The 22,248-nt window shown below is 39.0% G+C and overlaps 1 protein-coding gene and 1 pseudogene across 20 annotated transcripts in view; one reads left to right on the forward strand and one right to left on the reverse strand.

The window, feature by feature from the left end:
* The first annotated feature begins 9,730 nt into the window (after window positions 1–9,730).
* Window positions 9,731–22,248, forward strand: part of ABI2 (abl interactor 2) — a 139,303-nt gene continuing 126,785 nt past the window's right edge. For 9 of the 20 annotated variants that reach the window (XM_042949816.1, XM_042949815.1, XM_042949817.1 and 6 more), the window contains exon 1: window positions 9,732–10,014. In XM_042949816.1, the coding sequence (XP_042805750.1) occupies window positions 9,898–10,014 (117 nt within the window). In that variant the 5' untranslated portion in view covers window positions 9,732–9,897. Of the gene's footprint in view, window positions 10,015–22,248 lie in introns of all 20 variants that reach the window. The other 11 variants (XM_042949811.1, XM_042949830.1, XM_042949829.1 and 8 more) reach the window with 4 other exon arrangements.
* On the reverse strand, window positions 15,950–16,284 carry LOC122226522 (annotated as a pseudogene).

Below are 22,248 nucleotides of genomic sequence, written 5' to 3' on the forward strand. Positions count from 1 at the left end.
AAAGTTCATATTACTAAAACTAAAAGTTTATATCAATCACTACCACAGGGTTCAGATGAAAAGCTTTCCTAAAAATGTAAAGCTTAGGGGCACCTGGATGGCTCAGTTGGTGGAACATGCGACTCTTGATCTCTAGGATGTAAGTTTAAGCCCCCTGTTGGGCATAGAGTCAGCTTAGAAAAAAATGTGAAGCTTAGATTCCAGTCATTTATCTTTTGACTGTATATACAGAACATTTTTTTCAAAGGTTTAAAATGCCCAAGTTATATGCACTTGGTATTAAAATTTCCTGATAGTCTTAAATGTAATTAAAACCCCAAAATGCATATAAATACTATGAACATATTAATCACCAATAATTCTTTTTCTTGTTTGGGGGTAAGGATGGGAACTCAATTAACCATGTAATTGTTTAAATAAACTCTGCTTGCAGAAAAAGCATTTGACAAAGTACAATATCCACTCATGATAAAAATCCTCAACAAAGTAGGTTTAGACGGAACATACCTCAGTATAATAAAGGCCATATGCGAAAAGCCCACAGCTAATATCATCCTCAATCGGGAAAAAGTGAGAGCTTTTCCCCTAAGGTCAGGGACAAGGCAAGTATGTCCACTCTCACTTTTATTCAATATAGTAATGGAAGTCCTAGCCCCAACAATCAGACAACAAAAAGAAATAAAAGGCATCAAACTGGCAAGAAGAAGTAAAACTTTTGTTCCTTGCAGATGACATGATACTATACATAGGAAACCCTAAACTCCACCAAAAAACTACTAGAACCGATAAATGAATTCAGTCAAGTTGTAGGATACATCAACATACAGAAATCTGTTGCATTTCTATATAACAATAATCAAACAGCAGAAAGAGAAATTAAGAAAACTCCCATTTACAATTGCACGTAAAACAATAAGATACCTAGGAATAAACCTAACCGAAGAGGTGAAAGGCCTATACTCTGAAAACTATAAAACACTGATGAAAGAAACTGAAGATAAAACAAAGAAATGGAAAGACATTCCATGCTCATAGATTGGAAAAACAAATATTGTTAAAATGTCTATATTACTCAAAGCAATCTACACATTTAATACAATCCTTATCTAAACACCAACAGCATTTTTCATAGAGCTAGAACAAACAATCCTAGAACTTATACGGAAGCACAAAAGACTCTGAATAGCCAAAGCAACCTTGAAAAAGAAGAGCAAAACTAGAGGCATCACAATTCTGGACTTGAAGTTATATCACAAAGCGGTAGTAATCAAAACAGTATGGTACTGGCATAAAAATAGACACATAGATCAGTGGAACAGAATAGAAAACGCAGAAATGAGCCCATAATAATCTTTGACAAAACAGGAAAGAATATCAAATGGGAAAAAGAATGTCTCCTCAGCAAATGGTGCTGGGAAAACCCGACAGCAACTTGGAAAACAATGAAACTGGACTACTTTCTTACACTCTACACAAAAACAAATTTTAAATGGATTAAAGACCTAAATGTGAGACCTGAAACCATAAAAGTCCTAGAAGAGAACACAGGCAGTTACTTCTTTAACGTTGGCTGTAGCAACTTCTTTCTAGATATGTCTCCTGAGGCAAGGAAAACAAAAGCAAAAATAAACTATTGGGACTACATCAGAATAAAAGCCTTCTGCACAGTGAAGGAAACAATCAACAAACTGAAAAGGCACCTATAGAATGGGGGGCGCCTGGGTGGGTCAGTCAGTTAAGCGTCCGACTCTTGTTTTTGGCTCAGGTTATGATCTCACAACTTTGTGGGTTCAAGCCCTGCTTGGGATTCTCTTCTTCCTCTCTCTCTGCCCCTCCCCGACTTGTGCTGTCTCTGTCTCTCTCAAAATAAATAAACTTAAAAAATAAAAGGCAACCTATGGAATGGGAGATTTGCCAATGACATGTGATAAAGGGTTAGTATCCAAAATACATAAAGAACTTATACAACTCAAAAAAACAAGTACAAGTAATTCAATTATAAAAGGGCAGAAGGCATGAATAGACATTTTTCAAAAAAGACATCCAGATGGCTAATAGCCACATGAAAAGATGTTCACCATCACTTATTATCAGGAAAATGCAAAACCAAACTACAATGATCACCTCATACTTGGCAGAATGGCTAAAATCAACACCACAAAAAACAGGTGTCGGCAATGATGGGGAGAAAGGAGAATCTTCTTGCACTGGTGGTGGGAATGCAAACTGGTGCAGTCACTCTGGAAAACAGTATGGAGTTTCCTCAGAAAGTTAAAAAGAGAACCACCCTACGATCCAGCAATCACACTACCGGGTATTTACCCCCCAAGATACAAAAACACTAATTTAAACGTATACATGTACCCCAATATTTATAGCAGCATTATCTACAATTGTCAAATTATGGAAACAGCCCAAGTGTCCATCAGTTGATGAATGGATAAAGAAGATGTGGTGTATAGATATAGATACATATACATATACACGTATATAATGGAATATTCTCCATAAAAAATGAAATCTTGCCTTTCGCAATGACATGGATAGAGCATGAGAGTATTATGCTAAATTAACTAAGTCAGAGAAAGACAAATACCACATTAAATTCCACTCATATGTGGAATTTAAGACACAAAACAAGCAAAGGGAAAAGAGAGAGACAGAGGCTAGCCAAGAAACAGACTCTTAACTACAGATGATGGGGATTAAAGAGTGCACTTGTTGTGATGAGCACCGGGTGATGTATGGAAGTGTCGATTACTATATTGTGGACCTGAAACTAATAGTTCACTGCAAGCAAACTGGAATTTAAATAAAAACCTAAAAAAACCCTCTGTTTTCATTTCTCCTATGTACTGTGTAATATCTCTAACAGGAAACATAATTGCACAAAAAGGAATTCTTTTACATTTCATTGAAATATATATATTCCTTCACTGAAATACGTTATTACATATATAAAATATGTATACATATATATCCAACTTGGTATTGCCTGAAAAAATCATATGGCAGCCAGAAAACTAGTTTTGAGTTTCTCAAGGTAAAAAAGGAAAACATCATGGGGCACCTGGGTGGCTCAGTTGGTTATGCATCCGAGTTCAGCTCAGGTCATGATCTCACAGTTTGTGGGTTTCAGCCCTGCGTCTGGCTCTGTGCTGACAGCTCGGAGTCTAGAGTCTGCTTCAGATTCTGTATCTCCCTCTCTCTCTTCTCTCCCCCCATTCGTGCTCTCTCTCAAAAATAAACATTAAAAAAAAAAAAAGGAAAACATCACAAAAGTATCTTCATGAAGAAGGAAGACATTCTTATTTAATAGTTTCCAAGCATTTAATGTAAAAAGAGGAAAATGGACAATTATTACAGGAAATACTTTGTGCAGATAGGAAAGAGCTGGTTTTATTCTTTAGGTGGCATAGATGCTACTCTTTAATAGATTTTAAAAATTTATGAGAAAATCCATTTACACTAAGTACTGATTGACATTCTTAATAACATTAAGGATATTAAAGCTGATAGGTTGATGCCATTTAAAAGAGAGAGGGGTGCGTTGGTGGCTCAGTCGGTTGGGTGTCTGACTCTTGATTTCTGCTCCAGTCATGATCTTGAGGTTTCATGAGTTCCAGCCCCATTTCAGGCTCTGAGCTGGCAGCACGGAGTCTGATTGGGATTCTCATTCTCCCTCTGTTTTCTGCCCCTCCCCCACTTGCACTGTCTAGTTCTCTCTCAAAATAAATAAATAAACTTAAAAAAAAGAAAATTTCAGGGCAAAGAGTTAATAATGAAAACAATGGTTATGGTTAATTAGCATGTCAGTGGTGTGCAGAAAGAATCTGAGTGGAAAGTCTGGAGTGAATGGGTATGTCTCATAGATGTTGTAAGATGAGCAATGTAAACAGTTCAGTTAAACAACATTTATTTCTCTAATTTCTTAAGAAATCAACAAACCCTTAATTTCTTCACTTAAGGATACAGTTACTAGAATGATATACATCAGAGGAATTCCACGTAGTATGTCTTTATTCCAGCAGAGGAATTTGACATTTTTTCACCAGTCTTATGACTACAGTGATGAAATATTGAATAATTGTGAATCCCTTCAGGTCCATTTAGAACTGGCCAAATTTAAGGTACAGTCGTTCCCCCTATCCACAGTTTCACGTTCTGTGGTTTCAGTTACCAGACATCAACTGCAGTCGGGAAGGAGATGCCTATTGCTACATTGCAATGCCTACCTCATTCACTTCACTTCATCTCATCAGATAGGCATCATCTCACATCATCTTAAGGTTGAGTACAGTATAACAAAATATTTTGAGAGAGACATAGCACATTCATATACCTTTTATTACAGTACAATTGTTCTATTGTTACTTGTTATTAATCTCTTACTGTGCCTAATTTATAAGTTAAACTTTATCCTAGGTATGTCTGTATAGGAGAAAATAGTATATGTAGGGCTCAGTACTATTCAAGGTTTTAGGCATCCACTGGGGGTCTTGGAAAGCATTCCCTATGGTAACAGGGGACTACTGTATACTAACAGTAGTCTGAACAACTAAGTGAGGTTTATAAGGGTAAACCATCAGGCTCCTCTTTTTTGCCTTGATTTGTTCAACATGAGGCTATGATGAACCCGAAAGTCTTGCTTATCAGATCTGTAGATGATGTAAAACAAGATTATTTATTTCCAGAGACGGTAATGAGGATTAAAGTTTTGGCCAAAGCCAAGTTATAATTTATTGGTTATAGAGAACTGCAATTTGGGGCACCTGGGGGGCTCAATCTGTTAAGTGTCCAACTCTTATACCAGCTCTGGTCCTGATCTCAGAGTCCTGTGTTTAAGTCCTGTGTTGAGTTCCTGTGCTGGTGTGAAGCTTATGAAAGAGAGAGAGAGAGAGAGAGAGAGAGAGAGAAAGAAAGAAGAAAGAAAGAAGGAAGAAAGAAAGAAAGAAGAAAGAAAGGGAAAGAGAGAGAAAGGAAGAAGGAAGGAAGGATTGCAATTCGATTTTTAAAAGAATCAACTGTACTTGGTATGAGTGGATTAATACGTAAAAAATCCAGGAATATTTAATGCTTACTTTGAATCAGTGGGGTGCCTGGATGGCTCAGTAGATTAAGCATCTGACTCCTGATTTCAGCTCAGGTCATGACTCAGGGTTCGTGAGTTTGAGCCCTGCATCAGGCTCTGTGCTGACAGTGCAGAGACTGCTTGAGATCCTTTCTCTCTGCCCCTTCCCTACACTCTCTCTCTCTCACTCCTAAAATAAATAAACATTTTTTAAAAAACGTTGGGGCACTTGGGTGTCTCAGTGAGTTCAGAGTCCGAGTTCGACTTGGGTCATGATCTTGTAGTTCATGAGTTCGAGCCCCACATTGGGCTAGCTGCTGTCAGCACAGAGCCTGCTTCAGATCCTCTGCCCCCCTCTCTCTCTGCCCCTCCCCTGCTTTCTCTCTCTCTCCTCTCTTAAAAATAATAAACGTTAAAAAAAATCTATACTGCTTACTTTTAATCAAGCTGATGATAAAATTGCTTTAAAAATGTTACCTTGGGGGGCGCCTAGGCAGCTCAGTCGATTAAACATCCAACTTCAGCTCAGGTCATGATCTCACAGTTCGTGGGTTCAAGCCCCAAGTCAGGCTCTATGCTGACAGCGTGGAGCCCGGAGCCTGCTTCAGATTCTGTGTCTCCCTCTCTCTCTGCCCCTCCCCTGCTCACTCTCTGTCACTCTCTCTCTCAAAAATAAAAAAATGGGGGTGCCTGGGTGGCTCAGTTGGTTAAGCATCTGACTTTGGCTCAGGTCACGATCTCACGGTTTGTGAGTTCGAGCCCCAAGTCGGGCTCTGTGCTGACAGTGCAGAGCCTGGAGCCTGCTTCTAGTCCTGCAATCTCCCTCTGCCCCTCCCCCACTCACATTCTATCTCTCTTTCAAAAATAAACATTAAAAAATAAAAATAAAATATAAAAATATTAAAAAAAATTAAAAAAATTTAAAAATGTAAGCTTGGGCAGTATTAATAAAAATATTTGCTCTAATTTTGGGAGATAATAGTTTCACTGGACTCTTAGAAAAGTAATCCATGTTTATTTTAGGAAAAGGATGAACAAAATCAAAAATTCTTATAATCCCACCACTCAGATAATATATATACACACGATACATATATTTTTATAGAACTTCTAGTTGTCTTCCTTTTTGCTTAAATTATCATGGTGACAGCTGATATCTATCTAAATACTTGGATCCTTAGATTCTGCTGAGTGGTTTTTAAGTTTTTATTTTAATCCCAGTTAGTTAACACAGTGTTATCTTAGTTTTAGGTGTATAATACAGTGATTCAACAGTTCCATATATCAACTGGTGCTTATCAGGACAAGTGCACTCCTTATTCCCCATCACCTATTTAATCTGTCCCCTCACCCACCACCCTTCTGGTAACGATGAGTTTGTTCCCTATAATTTAAAGACTCTGTTTCTTGGTTTGTATTTTTTTTTCCCTTGGCTTATTTATTTCTTAAATTCCATACATGAATAAAATCATGTAAAATCATATGCTATTTGTCTTTCTCTTATTTCACTTAGCATTATACTCTCTAGGTCTATGTCATTGCAAATGGCAAGATTTCATTCTCTTTTTTTATGGTTTAATAATATCCCATTGCGTGTATGTTTGTATTACATCTTTATCCATTCATCAATTGATAGACACTGGGGTTGCTTCCCTATCTTGCCTATTGTAAATAATGCTGCTATAAACATCAGGGTATACTATCCCTTTAAATTAGTGTTTTTGTACTTTTTGGGTACCAATAGTAAATTACTGGATCATAAGGTAGTTCTATTTTTAACTTTTTGAGGAAACTCCATACTGCTTTCCCCAGTGGCTGCACCATTTGGCATGCCTACCAACAGTACAAAAAGGTTCCTTTTTTCCACATCTTTGCCAACACCTGTTGTTTCTTGTGTTGTTGATTTTAGCCATTCTGAAAAGTGTGAGGTGATTCCTAATTGTCTGCTCAGTGTTAAAAGCTCCTTGCTTCGTGGTGATTCCCAGCTGCCAGAAATTACAATCATACACCTTCAGAGCCAGAAGGGCCATTTCATCAGCATTACCTGGGCCAGAACTATAAATTGGGTCAGACCAACTGAATCAGAATCTCTGCGGGTGGGTGCTAGCAATCCTATTTTTTAAAAATTCTTTTTAATGTTTATTTATTTTTGAGATAGAGAGAGAACACGCGAGTGAGCACAAGCACAGGGGAGGAGCGAAGAGAGAAGACAGAGGATCTCAAGTGGGCTATGTGCTTACAGCCCAAGGCAGGGCTTGAACTCACGAACCATGAGATCATGGCCTGAACCGAAGTTGGATGCTTAACTAACTGAGCCACCCAGATGCCCCAACAATCCTGTATTTTTTTTTTAAATTTTTTAATGTTTATTTATTTTTGAGACAGGGAGAGACAGCATGAACGGGGGAGGGTCAGAGAGAGAGGGAGACACAGAATCTGAAACAGGCTCCAGGCTCTGAGCTGTCGGCACAGAGCCTGACGTGGGGCTCGAACTCACAGACCGTGAGGTCATGACCTGAGCCGAAGTCGGGTGCCTAACCGACTGAGCCACCCAGGCGCCCTCAACAATCCTGTATTTTAACAAGCCCCCAAAGTGATTCCAATCCATGCTGAAGTCTGAGAACAACATACCTGAGTTAAAACCTTTGCTTTTTTTTCAGATAAAGAAGATCCAAAGAGGTTGTCACCAGTCAATTTGAGAAAGTACCAGTATTTTCAGGCAGTGATTCCTAGGCTAACCATTATTCCTCAGGGAGATCTGTTTATTGGACTAATTGCTAAGAAGTATTTGAAAGAATGCTAGGTAGAAATAAGTATAATGGGGAAAAAGTCTGTTTACCACTTAACTCACCTGGTGGGCTTGTTACAGTTCAACACTTGCCTTTTGATTTACTCAGGTTTGAAACAAAAGTTTCATCCAATTTGTTTTATTCACTTGATTATTCATACTATTTTATTCCTTGAAGCAAGTTTATGTGTCATTTAAGTAACTATCCCATTCCATCACTACTGCTCTCTAATGAATCCCTAGAGTGTGACGCTACAGCTTTCATTTTTAACAAGCTCCTTATACTTAAGTTTGAGAACCACTAATGCAAAAGATGTTTGGGGCACCTGGGTGGCTCAGTCAGTTAAGCATCGGACTCCACTTCAGCTCAGGTCACGATCTCTCAGTTTGTGGGTTCCAGTCCCAAGTCTGGCTCTGTGCTGACAGTCTGGAGCCTGCTTGAGATTCTCTCTTTCTCTCCTCTCTCTCTCTACCCCTCCTGCTCATGCTTTGTCTCTCTCTCAAAATAAATAAAAAAACATGAAAAAAAAATGTTTGAAGTGGTTATGTAAGAATAAAACTAGATAGACTGGACATTTTCAGTATTCTTTAATTTGGGTTCCACATTGAAAATTCAAAATAACTTGCTAATGTCTGTATCATACACCCAATATAATAACACCAGAGATTGCTCCAAAAATTTGGAATGGCATAACATTCAAATGGTTTTTCAAGGAAGTATAATATAGTTTGCCCCAGCATCTGGGAAAAAAAGGTGGCGGGGGAATCACTGTAGAAGGACAAAGATATCACAAAAAGCAAGAACGAGACCTGAAATAATGGATCCTGTTCTAAACTGCAAATGTAGTCAACCTTGATTTACCACAGTATAAATTAAGGTCATGGGCAACTCAGCAGTTGTCTAACATTTTAGGTTTTTAAAATTTTAGGTTTTTTAAAAGATTACATTGTGTGGAGTAGTCAAGATTTAGGAAAACATACAGTATGTGGGGAACAAGAACAGAGTAACTCTGAAAATCAAAATGATCTACCTTGAATTTTTGTAGCATTTAACGTTTTTCAAAGTGCTTTCACATATACTATTATTTTATCCATGTAGCAGCCATGTGAGTAAGAAAATTATCATCAGCAAAACCATTTTCAGAACTTTAAATACTGGATCCACGAAGAAAAAAGGCGTGGAACTGAACCAGAGAAATGACAGAAAAGGATGTCAGTGAGGAAGAGAATCATGGAGAGGGCAAGCACAAAAAGCTGAGGTCCAGGCGACAGGGAATTGAGAGCCAAACGGAGACTAACCTGGCCGGGTGGGGGTGGGGGCGATAGCTTTAGTGGGCAAATAAGCGCAAAAAAGCCTGGGTGCAGGAAATACGGGATTATGAAACTGGAATTTACTTATCTGTACCAAAGAGGATGGATAAGGTCAAAGAAGAAGAGAAAAATGGAAAGCAAGGCGCATTTAAAGCTGCACGGAACTTTTGTGGGCTGCTATCCTTCAGTCCAATGACCACGGAGTTCGGCCTCAGGTTGAGAATAACGCGAAGGGGAGTCGAAGAGGGCGCGGGCGGGAAGACAGCAGAGCCGGGTAGCGCGTTCACTCGGACCAACAAAAGCCGCCGGAGACACTTAGCGAGCCACGCAACTTGCGGGGGCCGAAGGGTTAACCGCGCGCCCGACTCCCGCGCGCTTCCCGGCCCCCACTCCCGCGGTCGCTAGGAAACGCCGAAAGTGGGGGAGGGGCGGGCGGCGCGGCGGAGGGTGGGAATCTTTTTCGGGCGCCCGGGGGCGGAGGGAGGGGAGCGCGCGTGCGCGCGCCCGTCCGTCCGTCGCCGCGGTGACCGTCCTCGGAGTCCGTCGGCTCGCGCCCCGCCCCCGTTCTGTTGCCCCCTCCCCTGTCGCGCGCGGGGGGTGTTTCTCGCTCCTCGCGAGTTGCCGCCGCCGCGGTCGCCGCTGCTCCTCCTCTCCCAGTCTTGGGTTTCCCAGGCACTGCTGCCGCCGCTACCTCTGCGGTCTGTATGAGGAGGAGGAGGATGTGAAGATGGCGGAGCTGCAGATGCTGCTGGAGGAGGAAATCCCGGGGGGCCGCCGGGCCCTCTTCGACAGTTACACGAATCTGGAACGGGTGGCAGACTACTGCGAGAACAACTACATCCAGGTGTGAAGCATGTCCCGGCCTGGGCGCGTCGGGCCTCTGGTGGGCAGCGCGTGGGGGATCCCCGGGCCGGGGGCCGCGCTTGGGGGCGCAGGGCGCGCGGGGCTGTGGCCGCGGCGGGGACCCAGCCCAGCTAAGCCCTCGAGGGCGGGGGAGGGGGAGAATAGGGTGGGAGCTGGGTCTGGTGAATTGGTGAGAAACCTCCGGCTGGAGGAAATTGTAGCTTTAAAACATTTTAAAAAGCCATGAATCAGTCCTCGTTGCGGTGTATGTGTCGTGTCCCCGCCTCTTCGCTTCTTCTGCCCTCGGCCGCCCCCGCACTCGGTACCCGTCAGTGTTCGGGATGGCGGTGGAGGCGGAGAGTGTTTTTTTCTATTTGACAGAATCCTGCTCCCCCATATGGCAGGGGTGTGGGGGGGGTTGATGGATCACCCCCTCCCCCAAGCTCTGGAGGATTTTTAAGGGGCTATGTTGTTGCAAAGTAAAGTGCCTCAGTTTTATATTCATGTAAATGCCTCAAGAGACTGGTATTTTTGTTTATTTTTTAGTTTCTAACCGGGGTTACCGTAGAAGAGCAGTTGTCTGTTGGAAGTTATTGCCATTTTCCTCCTTATGGAGAATGAGAAGCTGCATGATAATGAGCACCACCCCCCCCTTCCCTCGACAATCCCGTTAGAATAGTTAATTTTCCTGTGGGAAAAAGAATTATAAGTATTTTTCAGCAAGGATTAGGAAATGATCCTCATGATTTAATTTTTCCCGAGATGGTTGGTTTGGTACAGAGACTCAGTGGTAACGCTGTGTGTATGTGTATGGAGGTGGGGTGTGTTGGGTGAGATGAGATCCAGCTGCGCCTGGATACAGCAAAAGATTCTGTGGATTTAAAAACAAAAATCCTTCTTGAAAAATTATTTGAAAGGGTAGGTTAAAACAAACAGTTTGCAAATTAAGCGTCTTTTGTTTCTCTGTGGCTTATTCTGGAGTCACAGATTCTACCTCCATTTTTTCCCTTAACGTTTAAATTCTCTTGGGATAAAGGTGGAAATGGAAGAAGTGTGTTAAATTGTTCTTTCACTATGGTCTTCTCCCCCCCACCCCCCGCCCGGCTCCCACCTCCATCTCTCCAGGCATCCTTCTTAATATCAGTTATATTGGGAAGCATTCTTTAGTCTTAGTGTAAACTAAAAAAGGTGTTGGAATTTATAGGTTTATAAATTTTGTAAGGATCACGTGGTTAATCAAGGATGTTATTGTGAGATTTTACTAAATTAGGTATATACTTAACTCTGTATTATCTTGTAGTAACGATTTGTATTGAAGAAGGAACCAGGCATAATCCAAGGCTTTTCCCTCCAAAGAGACTATTGAAACTAGTAGGAACAGAAAAAAATGTGTCTTGGGTCAGAGATTCATGCAAAAAAACACAGTGGTCCATATTTGGAGGGTGCTTCTTAAATACTGAGTGGGATAGAAAAGAGTCAAACATTAAGTTGTTCAGTGTTCAACTGCATGTATTCAAAAGTCTTGTATAGCCTGCCACTGTGTAAAGGGTTGATGAAACACACCTAGTGTCTACAGAATTTCATAGTGTAGTTAGTAGGAGAGGCTGATCTGTGAGCAAATGAATTATGTAGTGTGTCAGTTTATACTCTAAGGGACTGAAGGTGGGGAGAAGGCCAGGAGGAAGACATGCTATTCTTAAGGAATTCGCTGTCTCTAGGAGAGGCAAATCTAAAGGACTGAAGTGGTAATTCCATTGACTGCAGCATATTATGGGAGTTATAGGTCAGAAGAGAAACTGAGAATAGAAAAGTGATTGGGTAACGGTTATTACCAGTAATAAAAAAATAGATTTGTCTCTCTTTGGAACATAATTTTTATTATAATTTGAAGGTATAGTTTTTCTTAGATTACAATTGATACATAAAGGTAAAGTACATGGATTAATAAACTGAGAGGTTAAAGGGATTAAAGGTTGTCATCTTTTTAAATATTTTATACTATTCTTTTAGTTGAGAGAAGAACATTACTGTCACCATTATCTGTTTTAGCGATAGGACTAATAATTTAGTGTGTTTTTTTTTAAATGCATAGTATAGCTATTGATTAATGGAATTAGATTTAAAAATATTTTTTCAGTTTAACATCTAAAATAGATTTTACATGTTAGATTAGATTTTACCTCTTAGGTTATCATCTCTTTTATGTGGGTATAATATTGGTGTTTTTCTCTTACGAGATGACAGCTCTTACATGATTTGTTTGTAGTAAAGTTGATAAATGGAACATGCTGATAGTGGATTTGTGCTGACCTAGCTGTACATTTGACCCAACTGGCTCTCCTTGTGACCAAAGAACTGACCAGCAGGGGTTTTGATGCTGCCTCTGACCCTGTAGAAAATGAAAATTAATTGGTTGTATATGATCACATAGTCAGTTTAGCCTTGTTTTAGCATCATATCCTAACTACTAGCTCAAGTTAACTAACCCAACACTTTATTTTGTGGAAATGTAATTTTTGCCAGTAAAGTAGAAAAAGATAAATCTGTTGAATCATGTGTAACAAAGGGTAAGGGTCTTTGTTCAGTGTTCTTAAGTAGCTGGTTTTAAGCATAGGAATAGCCACATAACTAAGAGAAATAAGAATGCTCTAAATGTGGATTATATTTAGTGTGGAAACTGAGCAAAGGAAGGAAAATGATTTTGCTATCCTTCTGGAAACAACTGTATCGTGTTTAAATTGTTCCTAATAAAAATATCTTTCAGATATATTATCAGCATTAGGAGTGACCAGATATTGCCTGTGTTAACACCCACAATCTATAGGTAGAACAGCATTGTAGACCGTGGTTTTCCAGGATACTAATGCAGTTAATGTTAGAAATTTAAAAATCATCTTCAGTAAAAATTTAGATGGTTTTTGTTTTATTATTTCAACCTCTAGAAAAAGTGACAGTAAAAATATTTTTTCTAAAATGTGATGCTAAGAGGCACCTGGGTGGCTCAGTTGCCTAAGTGTCTCTTGATTTCTGCTCAGGTCATAATCTCACAGTTTTGGGAGTTCAAGCCCTGTGTCGGGCTCTTTGCTGACAGTAAAGGAGCCTGATTGTGATTCTCTCTCTCTCTTTCTCCCCCTCTCTCTCTCTCTCTCTCTCCCCCTCTCCCCCCCCCCGTCTCTCTCTCAATCTCTCTCTCTCCCTCTCTCTCTACTCATCCCCCACTCATGCTCTCCCTGTCTCAAAATAAATAAACTTAAAATTTTTTAAAAATTTGATGAAAAAAATTACAACTAAAATTGCTGATATTTCCTGATTGATTTTAATTCTTGTCTGTGAAAAAGGACTTAGTAATTGTTAAGGACTTTTGTAAAGATACATGTAGGACCTGTGTTCTTTTTTTCATTTATTAATATAAACATTGATACCTAATCTAAAAAGTTTCCAGAAATTTTAAACAATGTTTTGATTGACTTGGAATCTACATTTTTACAAATAGAAGAATTTTATTTTATTACTATTTTTTTTAATGTTTATTTTTGAAAGAGAGCGTGAGTGGGGGAGGGGCAGAGAGAGAGGGAGACAGAATTTGAAGCAGGCTCCAAGCTCTGAGCTGTCAGCAAAGACCTGACTTGGGGCTCGAACTCCTGAACCGTGAGATCACGACCTGAGCTGAAGTTGGACACTTAATTGACTGAGCCACCAGGTGCCCCAAAAGAGTTTTATAATAGTAGGAGTTGCTTTAATGTTTGGTAGATGAAATAAATTTATAGTTGTTACTTTCCTAGAGTAACTCTGAAAAACCAACTTATTAACATTTTTCCTTTCGTTAGATAAAATAGTTAATTGGTTTTTTTGTTTTTTTTGTTTTGTTTTGTTTTTTTAGTTTTTTTTTTTTTGTTTGTTTGTTTTTTAGATACATAGTAAAATCCCGTTGTCCATTATTTGGAGTAAGAGCAAAATCATCCAGTAACATGGTTTTGCTCAGAAGAACAGAAATTAAAAATGTACCTAAAGGGGTGCCTGGCTGGCTTAGTCCATAAAGCATGCAACTCTTGATCTCAGGGTCATGAGTTTAGGCCTCATGTTGGATGTAGAGCTTGCTTGAAAAGATAATAAAATAAAAAATACTTTATAAAAAATTTTTACAAAATGTGCCTTAAATTTTATGTGAAATATATATATTTTTTGCTTTTGAGTAATAGAGATGTCATTAATGACTTCTGTTTTTTGTCTTTTTTAAACATTTTTTTTTTAAGTTTATTTATTTACCGTGAGAGAGTGTGTTCTGGGAGGAGTGGAGTGGAAAGGAGAGAGAGAATCTCAAGCATGCTCCATGCTGTCAGGGCAGAGCTCAACTCTGGGCTCCATCCCCCATGAACCATAAGATCATGACCTGAACTGAAATTGAGACTGATGCTTAACCGACTGAGCCACCCAGGTGCCCTCGTTTTTTGTCTTTATCAAAAAGGATACTCCCAGAATTCATTAAAAATTGCATGAAAAGTTTATAAGGAGTTACAGTTTATTTATAATGCTAAGACATTTGTTTAACTTGACACAATACCTTCTGAGTGTACAGTCTTCTAGTCCTATGGCATTGTTTTCAAGTTTTGAAGATTTTGTTATAATACAAAAAAATCTGATACATATAGTTCTTAATTTCTAAATATTCAAACTATTGTATTTACATTAATTTTCTATTGTTGTTGTGACAAATTGCTACAAATTTAGCAGTTTACAACAACACAAACTTACCATTTTATAATTCTGGAGATCGTAAGTCTATAGTAGGCCACAGAATTGGGTTCTTTCTGGAGGCTCTGGGGGAGAATCAGTTTCCTTGCCTTTTCCAGCTTTCAGGGACTACCTGCATTCCTTAGCTCATGACCTTCTTTAAAATTCCAAGCCAGCAGTGGCATCACTGCAACCTCAGCTTCTGTTTTCACATCTCTGTCTCTCTGCTTCCATCTTCACTTCCCCCTTCTCCCTCTGCTTCTGTTGTCACATTTTCTTTTCTGACTCTGACCATCTGCCTCTCTTTATAAAGACTCATGTGATTATATGTTGGGCCCATTCTGATAATCTTCCAATCTCAGGATCATTATCACACCTCCAGAATCCCTTTTTGCCGTGTAAGGTAACATATTCACAGGTTCCAGGGATTAGGATGTGGTCATCTTTGCCGGGGGGTGAAGGTTGTGGGGGGGTGGGTGGTGGGGGGAGGAGGGAGGCACTATTCAGTTATAATATTTGAACATAGCTTTTCCTTCCTATATCAGTAATTGGCTGTAACCCTTTTGGCACCTAAGCCCAAAACCTTGGTACTGTCCTTGACTCTTATCTTTTGCATTGGATAACAAATGGCTCTGTCTTCACATGTCTGGATCTGACTACTACCACCTCTTCTGCTACCAACCTGGACCAAGATATGATTATCACTCAGTTAGATTATAGCAAAAGCCAGAGTGATCTTTTTTAAAAATCTAAATCAGATCATATTCTGTTCAAAATACTGAGATTTTCTGTCTCATTCAGTTTAAGAACTAGAAATTAACATTGCCTACAAGATACAAATGATCTAGCTTTCTAGTCTTGAATCCTCTCCTAATGTAATTCCTCTTCTCTTTTGCTAACTGTGTTTCAGCCACATTGGCCTCTTTTTCTTTTCTTTCTTTTTTAATGTTTTATTTATTTTTGAGAAAGAGAGCACAAGTGGAGGAGGGACAGAGAGAGGGGGGTGGACAGAGGATCCGAAGTGGGTTCTGTGCCGACAGCAGCAAGCCCAGTGTGGCGCTCAAACTTGCCAACCATGAGGTTGAGCCACCCAGCTTCTCTGGCTCCTTTTCCTTGAACATAACAGGCATAGTTCTGCTTCCACATTTTTTTTTAAACAAGCTCTAGCTGTTTTTATTGAAAAATTTTGCATGATTTACTTTTCATTAGTCTGTGCTGTCCATGCTTCTAATGATATCAGAATCACCTGGATCACTGATAGCCAGTATGCATACTCTGTAGTATTTCCCACATACTGTGTCCAGTTCAATATTATTGCCACTGTAGTGGACACCAGTTTTGGCCACTATGATGTAGTGTCTGTTTCACATTTCCTCAGGGGTGGGCAGTTGTTGGCGAAGATGACCAATTTCACTTTGCCATGTCTGATCATTTTCAGAGTATGCTTCTATCCCAGCACATACTTTCCACTTTTCATTATGAGCTGGAGCCTGGAGTTCATCAACTCTAGCGACTTTTTCATCTTCTTTGTGGCCACCATCTTCCTGTCTTAGGTGCAGGATGGCCCCAACTAAGAGCAGACTCCAAGGTTGCTGGGTGCAAGAAAGGTACCTCAAGACTTTTTTATTTTGCATTTACTGTGCCCTCTACCAGGAGTATTCATCCCCCAGATAGTTGTATCACTGGATCTTTTTACCTTTTTCATGCCTTTGATCAAATGTCAACTTTTAAATTTTTTTAACTTAAAAAATATTACAAAATTGTTTTTTAATTTCAGTGTAATTAACATAGTGTTATATTAGTTTTAGATGTACATTATAGTGATTCCACAATTCTATATATTACTCACTGTTTTCATGGTGAGTGTACTCTTAATCCCCTTCACCTATTTCACCTGAACATCCTCCTGGTAACCATCTGGTAACCATCAGTTCATCCTTTATATTTAAGAGTGGTTTTTTGTTTGCCTTTTTTCCTTTCTTTATTTGCTTTACTTCTTAAATTCACATTTAAGTTAGTGAATTTCACCTGTGAGTGAAATCATATCATATTTATCTTTCTTTGACTGACTTCACTTACCATTATACCATCTAGTGCCACCCATGTTGTTGCAAATAGCAAGAATTTCATTCTTTTTTGTGGCTGAGTAATATTTTATTGGACACAAATACCACATCGTCTCCTTTTTTTAAAACTTGTTCTAACGTTTTTATTTATTTTTGAGAGTCAGAGCGTGAGTTGGGGAGGTGCAGAGAGAGAGGGAGACACAGAGTGTGAAGCAGGCTCCAGGCTCTGAGCTGTCAGCACAGAGCCTGATGTGGCGCTTGAACTCACGAATCATGAGATCATGACCTGAGCCACCCAGGTACCCCTTCTTTTTTTTTTCAGTTGAGCTCTATGCCCAGCGAGGGGCTCAAACTCAAAACCCCAACATCAAGGGTTGAATGCTTTAGTGACTGAGCTGGCAAGGTGCTCCGTATCATGTTTTCTTTATCCATTCATCCATCAGTGGACACTTGGGTTGCTTTCATGATTTGGCTGTTGTAAGTAATTCTGCAATAAAGATACAGGTACATGTATTTTTTCAAATTAGTGTTTTGTATTCTTTGGGTAAATACCTAGTAGTGGGATTACTGGGTCATGTGGTAATTCTGTTTTTAATTTTTTGAAGAATTTCCATACTGTTTTCCACAGTGGCTGCACCAGTTTATGGTTCCACCAACAGTGCACAAGGGTTCCCTTTTCTCCACACATGTTGTTTCTTGTATTACTGATTTTTGTTATTCTGACAGGTATGAGGTGATTGTGGTTTTGATTTGCATTTCCCTGATGATTAGATCTGGAGCATCTCTTCATGTGTCTATTGGCCATCTGTATATGTCTTATTTGGCAAAATGTCTGTTCACATCAAATGCTTAGTTTTTAATTGGATTATTTTTTTTTTGGATGTTGATTTGTATAAGTTCTTTATATATTTTGGATATTAACCACTTACTAGATATATCAACAGAATACAACATCAGTATACAGAAATCTGTTGCATTTCAATATACCAGTAATGAAGAAGCAGAAAGAAAAATTAAGGAAACAATCCCATATACAATTACACCAAAAATAAAAAATATCTAAGAATAAACTTAACCAAGGAGGTGAAAGACCTGTACACCAAAAACTATAAAACACTGATGAAAGAAACTGAAGATAACACAAACAAATGGAAAGGTATTCCATACTCATGGATTGGAAGAACAAATATTGGTAAATGTCTATACTATTCAAAGCAATCTACAGATTTAATGCAATCCCTATCAAAATACCAACAGCATTTTTCACAGAAGTAGAGCAAACAATCCTAAAATTTATATGGAACCACAAAAGATCCTGAATAGCCAAAGCAATCTTGAAAAAGAAAAACAAAACAAGGTTATCACAATCTCAGATTTCAAGATATACTACAGAGTTGTAGTAACCGAAGTAGTATGGTACTGGCACAAAAATAGACACATAAGTCAATAGAAAACCCAGAAATCAACCCACAATTATTTGGTCAATCTTTGACAAAGGAGGCAAAAATATGTAATGGGAAAAAGACAGTCTTGGGACACCTGGGTGGCTCAGTAGGTTAAGCATCTGACACTTGATTTTGGCTCAGGTCATGATCTCACAGTTCACGAGATTGAACCCTGCATCAGATACTGTGCTGACAGCGTGGAGCCTGCTTGGGATTCTCCCTCTCCCTCCCTCCCCCCCTCCACTTTCTCTTTATTTCTCTGCCCTGCCCCCACTCCACTCACACACACTCTCTCTCAAATTAAATAAATACACATCAAAAAAAAAGGAAAAAGTCTTTTCAACAAATGGTATTGGGAAAACTGGATAGCCACATGCCAAAGAATGAAACTGGACCATTTTATTTTTTTAATTATTATTTATTTTTGAGACAGAGAGAGACAGAGCATGAGCAGGGAAGGGGCAGAGAGAGAGGGAGACACAGAATGTAAAGCAGGCTCCAGGTTCTGAGCAGTCAGCACAGAGCCCATCACGGGGCTTGAACTCACGAACTGTGAGATCATGACCTGAGCCGAAGTCGGACGCTCGACTGATGGAGCCACCCAGGCGCCCCAGGACCATTTTCTTATACCATACACAAAAATAACTCAAAATGGATTAAAGACCTAAATGTGGGAGCTAAAACCATAAAAATCCTAGAAAAGAGCACAGACAGTAATTTTCTGACATTGGCCGCAGCAACATTTTTCTAGATATGTCTCCTAAGACAAGGGAAACAAAAGCAACAACAGCAAAAAGGAGGAAAAAAAAAAAAAACAACTATTGGGAATACATCAAAATAAACAGCTTTTGCACAGCAAAGGAAACAAAACTGAAAAACAGCTTACTGGATGGGAGAAGATATTTGCAAATGATATATCCAATAAGTGGTTAGTATCCAAAATATACAACTTATGCAAATCAACATCCAAAAAAGAAATAATCCAATTAAAAACTAAGCAGTTGATGTGAACATTTCTCCAAATAAGACATATACAGATGGCCAGTAGATACATGAAGAGATGCTCAAGATCTAATCATCAGGGAAATGCAAATCAAAACCACAATCACCTCATACCTGTCAGAATAACTAAAATCAGTAACACAAGAATTCATTTATCAGTTCTAGTAGTTTTTGGTGGAGTCTGTAGGGTTTTCTATATATAGTATCCTGTCATCTGCAAATAGACTTTGACTTCTTCTTTACTAATTTGGATGCCTTTTATTTCTTTTTTTTTGCTGATTGCTGTGGCTAGGACTTCCCAGTACCATGTTGAATAAAAGTGGTGAGAGTGGATATCCTTGTCTTGTTACTGAATTTAGGGCAAAAACTCCCAGTTTTTCACAATTGATAATGATGTTAGCTGTGGGTTTTCACATAAGGACTTATTATTTTGAGGTATGTTCCCTTTCAACCTACTTTGTTGGGGGTTTTATGATGAATGGATGTTGCACTTTCCCAAATGCTTTTTCTGCATCTGTTGAAATAATCATAGGTTTTTATCCTTTCTTGTTCATAGGATGTATCTCGTTGATTGATTTGCAAATATTGGACCACCCTGCATCCCAGGAATTAATCTCACTTGATTGTGGTGAATGATTTTTTTAAATGTATTGTTGGATTTGCTTTGCTAATATTTTGTTGAAGATTTTTGCATTTGTGTTCATCAGAGATATTGGCCTGTAATTGTCTTTTGTGTGTGTGTGTCTTTATGTGGTTTTGGTAAATTTGGAAGCTATCATTGCTTTTCTAGCTTTTTTTTTTTTTTTTGCATAGTTTGAGAAGAATAAGTCAGTCTTTCTTTCTTTCTTTCTTTCTTTCTTTCTTTCTTTCATTTATATCCAAATTAGTTAGCATGTAGTGCAACAGTGATTTCAGGAGTAGATTGCTTAATGCCTTTACCCATTTAGCCCATCCCCCCTCCCACAACTCCAGCAACCCTCTGTTTGTTCTCCACATTTAAGAGTCTCTTATGTTTTGTCCCCCTCCATGTTTTTATATTATTTTTGCTTGTCTTCCCTTGTATTCATCTGTTTTGTCTCTTAAATTCTACATATGAGTGAAGTCATATGATATTTGTCTTTATCTGAGTGATTTTGCTTAGCATAATACCCTCCAGTTCCATCCACGTAGTTGCAAATGGCAAGATTTCATTATTTTTGATTGCTGGGTAATATTCCATTGCATATATAGACCACATCTTCTTAATCCATTCATCTGTCGAGGGACATTTGGACTCTTTCCATACTTTGGCCATTGTTGATAGTGCTGCTATAAACATGGGGGTGCATGTGTCCCTTTGAAACAGCACACCTGTATCCCTTGGATAAATGCCTAGTAGTGCAATTGCTGGGTCCTAGGGGAGTTCTATTTTTCGTTTTTTTGAGGAACCTCCATACTGTTTTCCAGAGTGGCTGCACCAGCTTGCACTGCCACCAACAGTGCAAAAGAGATCCTCTTTGTCCGCATCCTTGCCAACATCTGTTGTTGCCTGAGTTGTTAATGTTAGCCATTCTGACAGGTGTAAGGTGGTTCTCATTGTGGTTTTGATTTGTATTTCCCTGATGATGAGTGATGTTGAGCATTTTTTCATGTGTTGGTTGGCCATCTGGATGTCTTCTTTGGAGAAGTGTCTATTCAGGTCTTTTGCCCATTTCTTCACTGGATTATTTGTTTTTTGGGTGTTGAGTTTGATAAGTTCTTTGTAGATTTTGGATACTAACCCTTTATCTGATAGGTCATTTGCAAATATCTTCTCCCATTCTGTCAGTTGCCTTTTAGTTTTGCTGATTGTTTCCTTCGCTGTGCAGAAAGAAGCTTTTTATTTTGATGAGATGCCAGTAGTTCATTTTTGCTTTTGTTTCCCTTGCTTCCGGAGACGTGTTGAGTAAGAAGTTGCTGCGGGCAAGATCAAAGAGGTTTTTGCCTGCTTTCTCCTCGAGGATTTTGATGGCTTCCTGTCTTCCATTGAGGTCTTTCATCCATTTTGAGTTTATTTTTGTGTATGGTGTAAGAAAGTGGTCCAGGTTCATTCTTCTGCATGTCGCTGTCCAGTTTTCCCATCACCTCTTGCTGAAGAGGCTGTCTTTATTCCATTGGATATTCTTTCCTGCTTTATCAAAGATTAGTTGGTCATACGTTTGTGGGTCCATTTCTGGATTCTCTATTCTGTTCCATTGATCTGAGTGTTTTTGTGCCAATTAATTCTTTTTTAGATGTTTGGTGAAATTCACCTGTGAAGCCATTTGTCTGAATGTTACCTTTTGATGATTCCTTCTTGGTCTATTTAAAGTTATAACATACTTCTGCCCTTTGTTTACTCCCCTTTTTGCTTGTACTTTTCTTTCCATGCTTTATTTTTCTTCATATTGTTTACTGTTTAGCATATGGTGTATCTTATTTATTTATTTGCATATTTCTGTCCCCTGGCATATGAGCTTCATGAGAGCAGGGATTCGGATTCTTTTTCATTGTCAGCATCTGGAACAGTGCCTGGGACAAAACAGACATTCAATAAATATTTGTTAAAAGAATAAATTAAGGGTTTTTCTCATAAGCAGTGGAAAATATCCTTTTGAAAGAAGTGAAATAAATTAGTTTCCCGAAATGGAAGAGTTTTTATATTTATGTACAGGTAAATGAAGTTGGTGAATACTTTTCATTTGCTCAGGGTATTTAGTATAGATGTGACCAACAGAATTGAAACTGGTTATTTTACGTGTGGCTAGTGCTTTAGAGTTTGTTCAGCAGTTCATTTGCTTTCACTTAATGCATGGCTTATTCTATAGTGGATGCTTCTCAAATATTTGAGTGGATCTACAACTTTTTGGGCAGTGAGCAAGGAAGATACTCCTATTTATAAAAAATCAAGTAAGTAAGGGGCACCTGCATGGCTCAGTCAGTTAAGCATCCAACTTTGGCTCAGGTCATGTCTCTCAATTTGTGAGTTCGAGC

The sequence above is a fragment of the Panthera leo genome, chromosome C1 (assembly GCF_018350215.1).
Source record: "Panthera leo isolate Ple1 chromosome C1, P.leo_Ple1_pat1.1, whole genome shotgun sequence".
Lineage (NCBI taxonomy): Eukaryota > Metazoa > Chordata > Mammalia > Carnivora > Felidae > Panthera > Panthera leo.